The following is a 17,272-nucleotide window of genomic DNA, read 5'->3' as shown; positions in this document are numbered from 1 at the left end:
ACAGGCTGCCGTCTCTTCAGCTGTTGTGTAATTTATGGGCGCTGTTCAAAATGGCAGCCCACTGCTCCTAACACTAGGATGGGTCAAATGCAGAGAAACAATTTCCCCACAGGGATTAATAAAGTATATCCAATCCAATCCAATGAGCGGTTTTTACCACTTATGAGTGCAAACACACTTCCTGGGTTTGGGGTGGCCCAGCTGGCCATTTTCTAGGTCAAACGTCTTTCTGTAAGAAACCATCATTGCATCAGTGACAGTTTCCAAGATATACTGCATTAGTGAGAGCTGTGTCTGCCGTATATTTGCTCATTTTATCACCACATTTTAATAATATTGTTGCAGCTTGGTGGTAAAACATTAATGCCGGTCCATTTTTGTGAAGTTTGCCCTTGGTGGAGGAATGTATTAGTGTTCTTTCTGATTACTATAAGTCATTCAAAGTCAGATACTCTGAGCTGCCGTCCACAGTCCATGCCACATAAGGGTTATAAACTGGAGGTCAAATGTGAGTGAAGTTGTAGGTTAGAACTTTTTTAGCACCATAGTTCTTTTTTTTCACATTTGAAAAACTCTTACCATCTACCAAATGCAAAATGAGCTGTTAGCTGTTCATCTTTGCATTGTATCACTCGATTATTTTACAAATAAAAACCTTAATGTGATTATGTTCTGGAGTAAAGATCTGTGTCTTTTCTTAGCATAGCCATGTGCTGTGAACACTGGAAAAAATGATATCCTTAAAGTGTTATTCACGATGCATCTTTAATTCTTTTTATAGTATTTGAGTGTGTTCAAATGCAGCTGAGGTATGACCTTGATAAAGAGGAGCATCCTCAACTAGGGCTACTCAATTAATCGTATTTTAATCGCAATTACGATTTTGGCTAGCAACGATTATGAAAACAACATAATCAAAATAAATTAAAAAAGAATGTTACATTATTTATTTATTTTATTGATTTTTCAGTTGAATTATACTTAAATGTCAGGGTAATCAACTGTTAAAAACATACTGTTCACATTTTTTTTCAATAAATGGATGTTTTCAAAGTAAATGGATAATCGTTTTTAATAATCGTGATATCAATTATTGACCCAAATAATCGAGATTATGATTTTTGCCATAATCGAGCAGCCCTATCCTCAACTATATAATTTAGTATTTGTCAAATGGTTCAGTTATATTTGTGTATTTTGGATGGTTGGTTACCAGGATCAGTTCAACGATTGTGGCCCCGATCTACAAATCAGTCTTCTAACAACCCGCCTACTTTTAATTTGCTGGAAATTAAAATCGTTGCTAATGAGGCAGTGGGTGTCCCACAGGGAAAGTAACCCCCCCCCATCAGTTCTAACCCCAATCTACCCAGGACCTAGGAGGTTTATGAGACGCACACTCACACAGGTTCACATGGAGTAACCTTGTCGGGTCCTAATTATAAAAGCATTGTGTCTCTGTTGAACACAGCGGCTTATTAGTCCTAACACTAACATTCCCACAGGCATGTACCTATGTCCCTTTTCTCCATGGAGGCTTTTACTTGTTTTTGCCTAATTTTTGGTTGTTATTCTCCAAGCATAAAAGAGAGAAAGTGAGGGAGGCCAAACTCTGCTAGAGGCTAATAAATACATCTGTTATCAAGCTACCATCATTGTGTGTGTGCAGTGAAATCAGCAGGCGGTGATGGTCACAAAGACTAAAGAAGCCACCCTGCATGCTTCATGCATTATTTTCTTATTTTCAAAGTAAATGTTCTTTCATAATCTAATGTGAGTAATATTGTTCTCACTTTCTCTCATGCTTGTATATTCGTACCATTTCAAATTACACAAAAAAACAAGCTAATTATGGCCACGACATGTTTCCGATGACTCACAGTTGCCAAGGATGCCATCACTGAACTAAGAGTAAAATAATCTCATCTTGTTTCTGTTGAGACTTAGTGCTATTGTTATATATTTTCTAGTCTAGTTATTTGCCTCAGTAAATGTTATAGCATCCTTGAGGCGACTGCAGTTCTGAGCTTTTTTAAAAATGTTTATTGTATCGCCCGAATCTATTGTGTATAGATTCGTATCGTTGCCTTTTTGTCTCTTGCTGCGTTGGGTCTTCCCTCTGGGGATTCCACTATAGCCACTGATAGTAACGGACGCTAAAGACCCTTCCTCTTGCAACAAATCCTCCTCACACTTCAATTCAAATTCTTTCTTGACCATCTAATACAATGAATAATAAGTTCAATACACAATGTTACATGTGTTTTCAGGTTTATCCTACCAAAACACTTGGTTAAGCTTAGGGAAAGATGGACATTATTATTGGGCATCAAGTTAGTATTACAAACAACTTCTTGAAACAAGTGCAGGCCAGATACCACATTATTAATACGATTACTGTTCCTTCAACCAAAGTTCAGTTGCAGCATCATTCCATATAATAATTTATTATAATACTGTCGCTTGTGAAAAAAAAGGAACTATGTTTTTATATTGATTCAAACACATGTAGCCTAAATCTAAACTATATTGTTGTGTTGTCACGTTTATTCACTTTGTGACCTTAACTTGAGTGATAACTGAAGAACACAGACATATTACAGATTTAAGTAAACAGCCTTGCCTTGCACAATTTTCCCATTGTATTGGATCTAAAATGTCTTGCATTCCTTCCCCTATAGTGTGTTGTTGTGATTATACGTTCAGCAGGTCTTGCCATGAGCAAAAAGAGCAGCCTCGCGTACTGATAGAAACCGGGTATACAATGTGTCTGAGGGACAAGAAATTCAGTGAAATTCCTGCTGGAGTCCAATACTTAGCTGGTTGGTCTTGTATATTGGGAATCTTGAATTGAAAGACATTGTCAAATATTTCATTATGAGCAGTATTTTGAATGTCATATAGAACGTGAGAGCAATACTGTAACTCTCATCCCAAATTATAGACAAGAACAAACCTAATGTCATGTTATCAGTATTCAATTAACCTAAAGTTGAAGTATTGGGTGTTGGTGGCTGCTTTTAGATCTACACTATTCTACACTGAAAGTATTGATGTGACCTTTGGTTGATTTGATAAGCCTTAAGTGATCGCATTGGTCTGTCGCTCTGATGTTACACACTGAACATGAACAGTATGCATGATCATACATGAGTAGACGTGGGACTGGAAATGAATAAATGTATGAGTGAAAAACACACTTGGCAACGTGCTTTTCATTATGCTTAAACACACGTCCAGTCTCTTGGTGTACATCTAGCAGTTGTCCACACGCTTGTACCTTTCATGTGAAGTCAGCACGAGAATATTCTGTGGAAACTCTTTGAACGTCGGCCGCCTCTTCAATATCTGGGACTGTCGTGTCTTCCTGAAACACCTACAATAGCTCCGACTTATCCTGCCGAAGAGCAGGAGCAGCCATTATTTAACAACAGACATCCCTACAGAGATATAAGGACATGAAGTATAGCGTGATAAGACCCTTTCTACTACTGCAAGGAAATAACATTTCTACTTAGACACTGATAAAGATGACACGTTTTAATTCATTGCGTTATCCCCGAGACAAGATACTGTATGTACGCCTACACTGTAAAAATATCCATCGTGAATTCACAATAATTACCTGGCAACTTGTTGCATGACTTTCACAGTAAGGTTCACAGCAATTTACTGTGAATGTCTTCACAGCAATGTATTGTAATTTCACATCCATGATATTACAATGCATTGTTGTAAAGGTACAACTGTATACTGTAACTTCACAGCTTCAATTACTGTGATATTACAGTATGTTACTGGGGAATTACATAGTTTTGTTGTACATTAATTACAACAAGGGCCTGTACTTTTACATTTCTATTGTGAAAGTACTGCAGGAGTAGCCAGTAATTTACTGTGAATTTACAATGTGTACTGTGAAAGTACTGCAGGAGTAGCCAGTAATTTACTGTAAATATACAAATCTAAATAATACGATAATATATTGTAAATTTGACTGGGATTGTACCATAATTCAATCAGCTCAAGCAACAAAGAAAATGCCCATTTTAACTTTTTATTACTCCATTGAAGTGCAAAGTACATTTTACAGTGTTTTGGAAATGTTGTTACGGCCCCAATCTCTAATCCGCGGTAGTGGCTTGTGCTGAGACCCGCAACATGAAAGAATACACACAATAACCGGTACTTGGTAACGAGCATTTATTGATAATCAGCCTTTTGCTCACATAAGCGAAATGGGAAACAAAAAGAGGTCTGGAGGAGTGGCCAAAAGGAACAAACAGAAGGAGGGAACCCGAGCCAGCCACACCACGGGCCGTAGGACCCAGAACTCCCCCGCCTAACCAAAAATCAAATATAAACCCTATGGGAAACAAAATAAAGCCGCAAAAACTGGACTACCAGGTCCTCCAGGCTAAACATAAACACATCTGCAAAAATATGGCAAAGAGGTATTCTAAGGACAGTGTCTCCGGCATTAGGATAGGTGAGACATCCTTCTCCTCCAGCTTCTCTTTATATATACACACGGCTGAGTGGAATTTGGAACACCTGGGCAGAGGCGGAGCCAGGGGCAGACCAGGTGCACCTGGGCAGAGGCAGAGCCAGGGAGACAGAAAACAAGGAGGGGAGCACTTAACACATGTCTACACAGACATCCACTCAAAGTCAACAATTTTTCTGAAGAATGTGCTGACATGGGGGTTTAAATTGCCATGCCTCTTTTTGGCTTTCGAGTCCGTCTCAGGATTAATGCCCAGGATGCACCTGAAAACAATAAGCCAAGACAACAATTTCAATTTTACATAGATGTATATGTTGCCTCATTTATTTTAAGGCACATGAAGCGGTGCCCCTTTCAATTTAAGTAAAACCTGCACCAAAGAACGACATTTGTAGTTAAAGCCAAGCAAGAAAATCACTTAATTTGTTGTGTTATCACAGAGGATGGTCTGAATACAGTATTTTACGATGAAATAATACAGTAAAATTTTGTGAAATCCTGGTAATCATTGATCCTGTACATTCACAGTAATTAACTGTGCCTGTATTGATTTCACTGTGAAATTTTAAATTACAGTGTTATATTGTGAACATTACAGGTAAAGACTGTAAAGTGGTAAAACAGTAATTTATTGTAAAATATTACAACTAAATATTGTGAAATCATGGTAATATTTTACAGTGTATGCTTTTCACTTTTGAGCCTAAGTTTTCCCTCACAAGATCACATTAAATATATATTGTTTAGTTTCATCACCGCAGCACACAGAGAGCTGCGACGGAGGATTTTCCTGCGCTGAGTAATGATCCACATGCTGGTCAGGAAAGGACGGAGGAGCCCTGCATCCTGCTGGCCTGTCAGAGAAATGTGACAGCATCTGTGTGCAGGGACAAACTGGAGGATGTAGCCTGCAGCTCTCAATCACTCGGGGGGCTGGCAGAGACACACACAGGGAGCTGTCTTCTCTCTTTCATTTATCTCTTTCTCCCTCGCCATCTTTCATGTTTCCTCAATTTCTGCCTTATTTCCTCTCTTCCTCGTTCTCTTTCGTGTTCCTCCTTCCATGTCAGCCTTGTCAGGATCCATATGCCGTTCGCAGATTTTACACACTTGCATACACGTGGATCTTCTCAAAGAATTCCTCCCTTCTGCTCCTTTCGTTGCTGCACACTGTCTGCGTCAATATCCGACCTAATCCGGTGCCTGGCTGAGGCTCGGGTTGTTCAACTAGCACACATGTGCACACCCACCCACCCACGTACACATCATTAAACAGACTGTTACCCAAATCTCCAAAAAAAACATGCGGAATTGAAGGGATTTTCTTACAATTTAAAAATGCAGTGCCATTTTTAGCGTATATTTTCCTTAAACACTGCAGCAGAGATGCCCCACATGCCACTAAAGAATGAGCATTTTTCTATTAGATTTGAGCCGGCTGGAGAGAGGGACAGAGAGAGGGAGAGGAGCGAGGCAGAGAGTTGCCTTCATTTAAACTGTTCTGCACTGAGGCTTTTCAATTTGATTATGAGGCTCCATTTCATAGAGCCGGGATGCTGCGTGCCATTCAGAATGAAATTGAGCCGTCGGTCGGCTGGACAAGAAGCCTCCCCGCGTCTCCTCTGCGGGGACATCGGGGGACGACAAGCGCACCGCCGGCCCGCCGTGCCTTTTAGCCGCACAGTTTAGCTGGGTTGCAGGCGGAATGGGGGAAAAGTGACGGAGCTCGGATAGCTGGATAAGTGGGCGACGGTATGGAATTGATTGAGGGTGCTTTGAAGTTTTGGAACGTGATGTGAGGACTCCTGCTGCAAAGTGTGTGAAGGACTCTTTAGTCTTACAGAGGAAGACGTCAGCCGTACATCTTACTCCCACAATGTGCCTGTGCAGATACTCTCTCTCATAGTTGCCTCATTTGAAGCTCCTAATATCTCCCTGATGTGTAGAAAAGCAGACTGAGAGTTCATACAGACAGACGGATGGGATGGCCGCCCATATTTGGGTCGGACCTGACCTTGTTCAGTGACTGATGATCACCAGAGACAGATAACCAAAGCTGATGATGTAACAGCAGCCCTGCTCTCTTGGTGTCCATCATCAATCCTGTTCATGTACGTATTGGAGCAACACTTCCTGGGACATTCTCCTTTTACGCCCCAGGCGCCTGACTGTCACAACATGGCCTTTTTATTCTGATCTATCGTCATGTAATTGGTCATCGGAAACCAAATTAAGGCTACATTTTGAGTGTCAGTTCACAATATAAGGCAATGTGTTGAAAGGGAGATTAATTATCTTTGTGAAAAGGCCTCGGTTTGATTTTCAGGCTTTTCTGTGTCCCCAGGATTTTATGTTCCCTAGCTCAATAACTTCGTTCCCCCATTTTTTAAGACTTGTTGCCATTGCCCTACTCTAACTTTTAAGCTAAGCTTCGAAAACCCCAAACTTTTCAGAATAACTTTACATGCTTTTTATTAATTTTTGGGATTTATCAAGCACTTTAATCATGTGTGTTCAGTTCAGTGGCGTAACTATCGATGGTGCAGCTGGTGCAACGCAGTCTATATATATATATATATATATTTTGGGGCCCCAATGGCATTGACCGGTTCACGCAGTCTTCAAAGTAATTTGTCTGTACAATGACCTTGCTCCCTTTCATGTCATGTGATACCTTGCGTGACGAGCGAACCGTAATCAACCTGTACTGTACTGTAGCTAGCAGCAGCAAGTTAGGCAGCATTATAACAAATGTAATAGCTTGCATTTATAATGTACAGCAAACCAAAGCACAAGAGCAGCGCTCAAAAGAGAAAGGACAAGAGAGAACAAGGAGATGTAACAGCTAAACTGACACATTTAGACAGTTTTTTTTGTCATACATCGTCTTCGAAATCGAGCGTTAGCAATGTTGACGTGCAGCGGCAGCCGGAGGCTAACGATAGCTCACCTGCCTCACCACCATCATTGCCATCTAGCTCCATAAGTGAAGCTGTATCCGTGGCCGTGGCTGTGCAACCTTCTTCTCGAGCCAGCCAGGAGGAGAGGATTTGGCTGTGCCCGGCGGTGGCCCAACAGTTCCCCCAAGGGCCCCAACCGATAGGGGACTCTATGGCGCTATTGAGACCCCCGACGCCAAGATCAAAAGCTATATTATAGCAACCGGTCCATCTTGGCCACATGTGTCAAACTCAAGGCCTGGGGGCCAAATCAGGCCCTTGGTGGATTTAATTTAGGCCTGCAGGATAATTTTTAATTACTATTAGATCTGGCCCGCCGGTATATTGCACGCACACCTTCACTCAATCCTGAGGATTTCCTCAGCTCAGAGCCTGACCCCAAACATGAACTTGCACCCAAGACGAGATGCCAAGTATCTGGCTCAAACTAGCATCACAGAGCAGCAAACTGAGTTTCAATGGATGTTTCCTTCTGCACTTTTTTTCTTGCGACAGCAGGGCATGTTTGGTTTTTTCTTTGAGGGAAATCGTGTTTTTGAAGCTGTTGTTGGCCTGTGGAAAAATGTAATCATAAGAAATGACTCTGCAGATAGAGCCTTAAGAAATGAATGCAACTGAATATTTAATGTTGTTTTTATAGGCAATAATTTAAGCTTTGTTAGTTCCAGGTTTAATATTTGCAATAAGTTCATTTCAATACGTTTTGCAATAAACATTGAACCAGTCCGGCCCTTGATTAGTACCGATTTTTTAATTTTGGCCCACTGTGTATTTGAGTTTGACACCCCTGATCTAGGCCTACCGGCCCATTCCCCAGAGACAAACGTCAAGGAAACAGGTGTAATCCTCCTGGTTTGAGGCCAGGGCAGGCTGTTGTTGATAGCCTATTATGGGCATAGATATGTCTCATAATTATATGTGTGAACATAAAAATAATTTGTGTGTAAATATGTGATTTGTAAATGTAAAACACCATCCACAAATGCATTTAAAAGATTTGCAAACTCACAAATAAATTTGCAAGTGTAAAACGGATCTGCAAATACGCTAAATATTTTCACAAATAAAAAAAATATCTGTGAATATCTCTTTAACATTTACAACTTTCGATTCGGCATTTGTGAATCCATTTTGTATTTGTCGACCAAAAATGCGCTTGCGGATCTCAAATCTCTGCTCGTGGATCGTCTTTTTACACACACGGAATTTTGAGACATATTTTCCGCCGGTCTCTGCTAAAATCTACTCGTGTCACTCGGTTATTTTCGGAAACCACGTGATGGCCTGCTGATGACGAAATTTCCGCATGATTTCAAAGTAAGAGCATGATGGTTTGTTTAATGCTCTGTTTTTATATTATAATGAACAGCGTAACGTTAGATGCATTCTTTATCACCATCATCATCATGTTATAGTGATATAGTTAGTTTGTGTTAGTTTATTGGTTCAATATAGCATATCGAGCACTTTCGTTGATGTTGAAGTACAGGCTATAGCCTACGCCACTTTCGGGTCCCGGAGGAGCAGCTGGCAGCGAAGCAGCCCAGATAAAACTCTTTCTTCATTGTTTGTGTATTCAGTCAAGCGGGTCGAAGTTACAAAGCACTTCACATCTTATTAATCGGCATAATTTTACCTTACCAGTGCAGTAATAAAGTAACCTGTAGAAAAGCACCGTATTTAGGTTAGCCTTCATAAGCCGCTTTCACACCGCAGGACTTGCGGTACTTTAGTGCCGGCACTAAAGTACCACGGCACTAAATCCGCCAGGGGGCTAGTGCCAATCGCATTCACACCGCAGCACGATTACGCTGACGTCACTTCGTCTTCTTCTTCTCTGGGTTTACTGGCAGGCCGCAAAACCACTTCACGGCGAGTACAACAAAAAAACGAGAGAAGAAGAACTACACGGGGGGAGGGGGTATAAAGCCCATCCGCTGTATGAGGCGTTTGTTTACTTTCCGACCTCAGACATGATGGAGTTCATAAGGGTAATTTACAAATAAAATACCCCATTATAACAATGGACTTTATCTTTATGTATTTATTATATATGACCCCCTCAGGCTGATTTTGGAAAAGGACATCAACCCTTGTTTGGTGTTTTTCCCTTATTTATCTAAAACAAATGACATGATAAATTACTTGTGTTTATGTGTGTAAGACTTGTGTTTCTGATAAATTCAACCACCGACACCTGTCTGCTCTCACATTCTGCACATTTTGGGGTGGGACACAATAAATAAAGCTTCGCCAGTTTGTTTGTTTTATTGCACAGTCAAGACATAACAATAACGGCATCATGCTGTTCCAGGTGTGTCGTATGCATGTAAATTGAAGTTAAATAACAGTGTGAAATGTAAAATAAAGTGTAAGTAGTTTCAAAACAATGTAACAGTGGCAATATATATAGCAGCAGACACGCCTTAGTGCAAGTTAGGTGTCAGTATTAAAAAACAGTGGCAATATATATATATAATAACAATAGAAAATCGTTACCACTCTTATTATTGTGGTCTTTAATTTTTTTATAGTCCTGCCTGAGTTTCTTTATTTTTACCCGGCATCCGTGTGCACTGTGCACGATTCCCAGCTCAAGTAGCGAACATCGCTCAAAACATTTGGAGTTGGGAACTGCTTTCTGTAGAAGCTGCTGCATCCCGTCCTTGGAGTAAATTGCCAGAAGCGCCGACACTTCCTCATCATTCCACCGCTCCGGTGTTTTAGTACGTGTGGTCATAACTGCTTTAAAGTACAAAAAAACCACTCGCTCAGGTGTGGATGTGGTTTTGTAGCGAGGAAAAAAATGGCTGCCTAACAAAACAAATTCAGAGTCTAACGGGGCGTGGTTTGCAATTCGCCCAGCCAACAGAAATTGGCACTCTTTTGTCACCAGGTTCGTACCACCTCTCTAGCAGGGACTAAAAAGTACCAAAAGAGTTCCCGGCACTGAGTAGTCCCGGCGGTGTGAACGCGACATTATTGGTACTAACGGAACTAAAGTACCAGGGAAAGTCCTGCGGTGTGAACGCGGCTATAGTAAGGCTACATTAAATGTTATAATATTCATCGTGTCCTTTCTACTGTATACGCATATATTCCTGTCTATTGCCTTCATTTGTATTTAATGTTATTGTGTTATACTTGTTTCCCCACAATTTGGGATTCTCTCTCTCTCTCTCTCTCTCTCTCTCTCTCTCTCTCTCTCTCTCTCTCTCGGGATCCGAAAGTGGCGTATAGCCTGCACTTCAACGAAAGTGCTCGATATATGCTGTATTGAACCAAACTAACACAAACTAACTGTATCACTATAAAATGATGATGATAATGATGATGATGATGATGGTGATAAAGAATGCATCTAACATTCCGCTGCTCATTATAATATAAAAAAAAAACAGAGCATTAAACAAACCATCATGCTCTTACTTTGAAATCATGCGGAAATGTCGTCATCAGCAGGCCATCACGTGGTTTCCGAAAATAACCGAGTGACACGAGTAGATTTTAGCGGAGACCGGCGGAAAATATGTCTCAAAGTTCCGTGTGTGTAAAAAGACGATCCACAAGCAGAAATGTGAAATCCACGGGCAGAGATGTTTGGGGCGATGGGGGGGCTCCCAAAACAATATTTGCACCGGGACCAATCACAACCTTGTTACGCCACTGGTTCAGTTTGAAATTCCAAAGCAAAATCAATGACAGCCAATCCAGGGAATGGTGTGTTTGTCCATTCTAGGGAGGAAGGATACTCATCTAAGAGTTGATCATTTATTGTACAGTCATCCTTACTCACAGTTCAGCTTTGCTCTATAAATCCACACTTTGAACCAATATGAACGATCGTTGCTCGTTGACTTGCAGGTGTCTCAAACTGTGCTGGTACTTTTTAATCAAAGGGGTGGTGGTTGTAAGATACTGAATCATAATACTCCAATATTGTGTTAAGACAATATAGTAAGATAAACAGTCAAATAATAATAATGTCCTATAAATTCACAAAAGTAGTGTTTTCTACAAACACGAGCAACCTTTGTTTGAAAGAGTTGTCTTGGATCTTTTTCTTAGATATCATAGTCCAGCATCAGAATTTCCACATCAAACATCTCAGAGACACTCGGAAAGTTTGACTGAGTCTAAAAGTACTCTGAGCTCAGAACAGGAGCTTCAAAGTGATCTACTTCCTACACAAAAGCAGGAAATTCTCTTTTGACAATGAATGACATTATGTTGTGACACTCAAAACCAAAAGAAAAATGATGTTTTGTAGTTGCTCAGTTTAAGTAAGACTGGAGATTAAACGCATTCAAAAGACTGGCAGGCAGATCTTCTGTAGAGCTTGATGCAAGAAAAAAAGAAAGCTATTTACGAACTGGTGAGGACCTATAAATATTTAACAAAATGTATTAAAATAGCCTGTGAAAATGACCTCTACTGTTTGATGGCTTACACCAGTTGGGTCCACAAATGTTCCTATATTAGATTGAGTTGGCATCGTTTTGTGCTTTCCCGATTCTGATAAAAACCCAGGGTGCTTCAAAACTTGGGTAGCTTTGTGTGTCAGTGAAATTATTAAATAAGTAGGGATTTGTATCCTTGATGCTGCATTCAATTGCAAAATACAAGGCATCACATTTTGCAAAAATGAATTACGTCTTTAGGACCTTGCTTTTAATTAAATTTGATTTAATTTAATCGTGCGTCAAATTCAACATTGCCTGCTCTATTTTTATTTGTAAATACACCACAGCTGCTCGACCACTATTGCTATATCAGCATCTATTTCTACAGTATTTCCTGTCATTCAAACCTAAAGTTCACTTACTGCACAGTCTTCAAATGTGTAGAGGGGTCCTAATGGCACAGATTAAAAAGCCATTTAATACAGAAAAGGGGATTAGAAACACTATGGGCTGCACTAATCCTTAACCTTTAGTCCTGTTCTCATGGAGCCACAATATGCGCAAGACGATAGCATCACAGGACTGGAGTTAGTACATTTCCATTAGGGCCGCCCTTCTTTATTCCCACCAGCACATTTAAAGGCATTAGGCATGCTTTGTCAAGGCTAATAAAAAGGGCCAGCAGTGCTATCACACACCCCTGACTTGTTTCGGAAAAAGCACTGTTCCATGTGAAGTTTTCATAACCCATTATGATAATCTGCCCGAGTCTCTGAAGTGCAGGGGATAGACAGGCGGATGGATGCTTCTGGGGTGACTGCTCTACAGCCTCTGCATGGATTGAACATTTTTAGCCTGTGTAACTGGGACAGAAACTCCCTCCTATCTCCTGGAAAGAACAGACACGATAGACGACTCAATGCAAGATGAGGAGTGTGGGCCGGGGAAATAGGAACATTTTGTACAGGTGATAAAGAAGTTATATAGGTTTCTAAACAGTTTGAAGTATTTCTCTCCTTTCTCGCTAAAGGAAAAATACATGTCATCCACAATATTCTATTTATTGGTTGAACAAATGTGCGAATATACGTGACTCTTATTCTTAACTTGCCCCTGAGTTAGCCTTAACCTCCGCACACACTTTGTACAGTACACTAAGTGAGTTTCAGAGGAAATGGGTTTCCTTGTTTGCCTTATAAAAAAGTGGGAATGTCACATTTGGTCCCTTGTATGCCTGATTTGAGAAGGACCACATTTCTTCGTTCTCTTTTGGGCATCCCGCTTCTACTCTCTGCATCGAGCAGAGTGTTTCTCTGATAGGAAACAGGGTCACGCCGAGCATTAATCATTGATATCTAAATTTGTGCAGCGCAAAGATTCAATTTTCTGCACTTTGTAAGGTCCACTATTGGTTATACGGTTTTATTTATACATCATAGTCCATTCATTATTGATTTGTTTTTGAGACATCCAATTTTGATGCAATTTTCTTGAAGGAAAGGCCGGAACATAGTTTCAATCAAAGATTTTTCAACTGTTATAGTTTAACTGTTAAGTGGGATTCTTGTTTTTTTCAAGACGGGCTTAAACTGTAAATGTTATCAGCTCTCAGTATATGTTTCTCATGAAAGAAGAGTGGGTTATTTCAGTATATTTTTGTCCGTACTGTATGTTTTGGCCGCATGTCCTGCTGAGCACTAAATCTGTCTGCTTTTATAACCAAAATTGTTTTTGCAAGATCCTTCCCTCAGTGTGCCCTCACCATGATGTAACTCCCACATCAATGCTCTATTTAAAGTCTGAACCTGTGTGTCTCTTAAACCACCTTCAGTTTTTACACCTTTTCTGTTGTGATAGTATTGTATTTACCTCTCTTCTTCCTGTTCACAGGCCACTACTGAGCAGAAGAAGCTGAGCCATGCTGGATCCAAGTCCTCCCTCTCCGAGAGCAGCGGCCGACTCCCTCAGATAGCCATGAACACCTGCAAGTACAATGGCGGAGTGGTGAGACCACTAGTGGGCAGCCTGGCGTCCTCGTCGCGCCGCAACCTTGCGGAGCTCGACTCGGAGACGCAGCCCTTGCAGACACTGCACAGCTCTGGCCTGGAGGTGGTGGTGTCCAAGGGCAACGGCGGCGAAGACCACAGCAAGGCGTCCAACGAGAGCCTGGTCAGGGAGGGCAGCGTGCGCGCCGGATGCAGGGCAACACAGAAGAAGAACAGGGACATCGGATACAGGCTCGGCCACCGGAGGGCGCTGTTTGAGAAGCGGAAGCGGCTCAGCGACTACGCACTCATCTTCGGGATGTTTGGGATTGTCGTCATGGTGACGGAGACGGAGCTGTCATGGGGGGTTTACACTAAGGTAGGTCGTGCGTGCGTGTGATGAATGAGTGGGAGCTTTGTGTGGTGTCACTGCTATTGTTGATTTTGGATTTGTGTGGGGTTGGCAGCTGTCACATTCATGAAGAGTGATTATTAGCACAGACACTGACAAGCAATGTCTAACAAAGGTGATGGAGTATCTGTCAAATTCAAATCAAAAGGAGTGTCATGTGATCGATGACTAACAGCCTATTGATTGGATAAAATCTATTTTTTCTAAATCTAATTTTAAAGTAATTTCTCTGCTTTTTTCCAACTTTTTTTCTCATATCCACTTTTTCATTATTGGTATCAGATCTCAGTCTAGCCAAATGATTTGTTTCAATACTGGTGCCTTTGTGGCTCTCTGTGGTTCCCTGTGAAGGCAGCATCTGCAAATCATGAGCTCTCAGCAGGAGAGGGAGATGGAGAGGGGGATAGCTGAGGAAAGGGGATGAAGAGGAGATAGATGTATGGGGGTTTCTGCGCAGACATCACAGATAAAGACAATTAAAGATAAAAAGAAAGGTCAATAGGGAAACAATGGGAAACAATTCCAACAGCATGTTTTTACTTTTATCAGATCAGAGTGTAGAGGACGCTGCACACGATAGTACCATGTGACTCTTGAAGAAGCAGGGCATTGTGGGGTCAGGGTCGCTGTGACCTGGTCACCACCACTTGACCTGCTGTTGTCCTTGTGTATCAGCCAATTACGTCTGCTGCGTAAGGGTATTTTAGGAAGAATACTGTTCTCTCAGTGCACTCAGCTTCTACTACAATATTTACAAGGCTGTTTACTGACGAGCTGACTTATAGTGCAGAGCGCTGCAGGTTAAGGTAGGTCACAGGACACAGGTCTTTGATTGCAGGGAAAAATAAAACCTTGGTAACATCTGTATGCAAGTTAAAAAGGAACAGAACAACATAACTTTATAGGTGTTATTCCATGTTTTGAACCCATTTACTACAAATTGTGCATCTCTTAGACATTACTGATTACTTGGTGTCCAAATCCTACAAGAACAACATCACAACAGTCTTATAGTATGATAAAGTTGTTTATTTACACCTTCAAAATTAGCATTTATTCTGAGACATTTTGTTGGTAACCTGACAAATATAAATCCAATACTTACCTCTGCCAAGAGGTTGTGTTTTCAGTTTAGTTTGTCTATCAGAAGAAATACAGGTCCTGTTTTCTTGAATGTTGGTGGAAATGTTTAGCGCAGAGAATGAATTGGAATGAAAATGCAAATATTATTATTCTTCACTTTCATTCACATTTTAAAGATATTTTAGGACTGTGTTGTCCCAGTTGTCTTGTTTTATCTCTGTTTCAGTCTTCACCAACTAGTGAGGAATATGTGTAGGTCTTTAGCTTGCCATTCTATTTTCAAAAGTGAATGGCTAACCTTGTCTGTGCGCTGGCTGGATGCTAACTATGTTCTTGTCTGATTGGTATTTGTATCTGTGTACCTTCTACTACTATTCATTTACTCGGTTCTAGATAGGTAACGTACAGTAGGTTTATCAATGATTAACTACAAATAAATATTATATTCAGTTCAAGTTAGGTCTAGCCACACATACAAAGGTGTGTGTGTGTGAACTAGTAAGAGACTGTGGTAATCTATAAAATGATTAATGGGGTCTTAAGGAAGTCAATGGGTCTGTCTATGACTATTACTGAGTGAGGTTAAGTTCATTCATCAAGATAAGTTCAGCTGAAATGGAAGTGACCTCCCACCTCTGAGTGTTACAGTCGATGCCCCTCCAACACACACGCACATGTGTGCGCGCACACACACACACACACACACACACACACACACACACACACACACACACACACACACACACACACACACACACACACACACACACACACACACACACACACACACACACACACACACACACACACACACAAGACCGTTGGATGGTCCTTATTCCGTCTTACGCCACATCATGTAGACACCTGAGGCTCAGCTGAGGCTTTCTGGGACCAGAAGGAGAGAAAGAGGCAGGGAGCACTGGGACTGGAAAGTCCTTGAACGTCTGCCAGGTGGATTAATTGTTTTACTCAATGTTATTTCACCAGGGACCTGTCAAAACAACGTCATGAGAACATGTCGTCCACCAGGGGGCCAAAGCAATCTAGTTGATAGCTAAAAATACATTCTGCAATATGGACCACCGAAGGATAGAGTAATGTTGAGCAGCTCTCACTTTCATCACACTGACAATTATGAAGGATATTTCCACTTGTTGTTCTTGTCATTTGTCATCGCCGTTGTTATTATAATAACAGCCCTACAACCGTTAGCCTTCTGCAGGCCACATTTGTATACCCTTGCTGTTAAATTGATTTATCAAATAGCATTTTACCAACATGGGGAGGACTTGAGTGGTGCAGGTTCTCATTTCCTAGATCTATGGCCTTTTCTGCACCTACCATTAAGTGGAAAGTCCCCCTCTAAGTGCTGGGCTTTGATTAATTGGTAGTTTAGATGGTGGGGAACAGCACCCATAGATAATATCAGGCTGCACGTCTACACCTGCAGCTGCGTTGTTAAGCAACACCCTGACTGCCCTGTTTGTGTGTAAAACCCCATTATCTGCTCTTTTACACACGCCTGGGCTAATAAGCACTCTCTGTCTGTGTGTGTGTGTGTGTGTGCGTGTGTGTGTGTGTGTGTGTGTGTGTGTGTGTGTGTGTGTGTGTGTGTGTGTGTGTGTGTGTGTGTGTGTGTGTGTGTGTGTGTGTGTATAGAGGTGAAGGCTGTGTATATACTTTCATGGACTTACATGCATGTGTTTATTTGGACATTTATGCTACTCATAAAACCAACATAAAAAAGTATAAAAATTATGAATGATTAAATGCACTCTCTACTACTTCATTTCACCTTGTTGCTAAGTAGTATCATACAACTTAATAATCATTGGTTTATGAATTGATAATCTATTGATAATCTTGTTATGTATATCTTATGTAAGATTTGGTTGTATGTGTTTATTGTGTTCACTTAACAA

General features: G+C 41.0%; 1 protein-coding gene across 3 annotated transcripts in view; it reads left to right on the top strand.

Annotated features, from left to right (window-relative positions):
* Positions 1 to 17,272, top strand: part of kcnn1a (potassium intermediate/small conductance calcium-activated channel, subfamily N, member 1a) — an 80,946-nt gene that overhangs the window by 29,811 nt on the left and 33,863 nt on the right. For all 3 annotated transcript variants that reach the window (XM_071206289.1, XM_034104093.1, XM_071206290.1), the window contains exon 2: positions 13,761 to 14,234. In XM_071206289.1, coding sequence (XP_071062390.1) covers positions 13,845 to 14,234 — 390 coding nt within the window. In that variant the 5' untranslated portion in view covers positions 13,761 to 13,844. The remainder of the gene's footprint in view (positions 1 to 13,760; positions 14,235 to 17,272) is intronic.

The sequence above is a fragment of the Pseudochaenichthys georgianus genome, chromosome 17 (genome assembly GCF_902827115.2).
Source record: "Pseudochaenichthys georgianus chromosome 17, fPseGeo1.2, whole genome shotgun sequence".
Taxonomy (NCBI): domain Eukaryota; kingdom Metazoa; phylum Chordata; class Actinopteri; order Perciformes; family Channichthyidae; genus Pseudochaenichthys; species Pseudochaenichthys georgianus.
The sequence above is the reverse complement of the archived record's forward strand: the minus strand, read 5'-3'. Positions and strand labels throughout refer to the sequence as shown.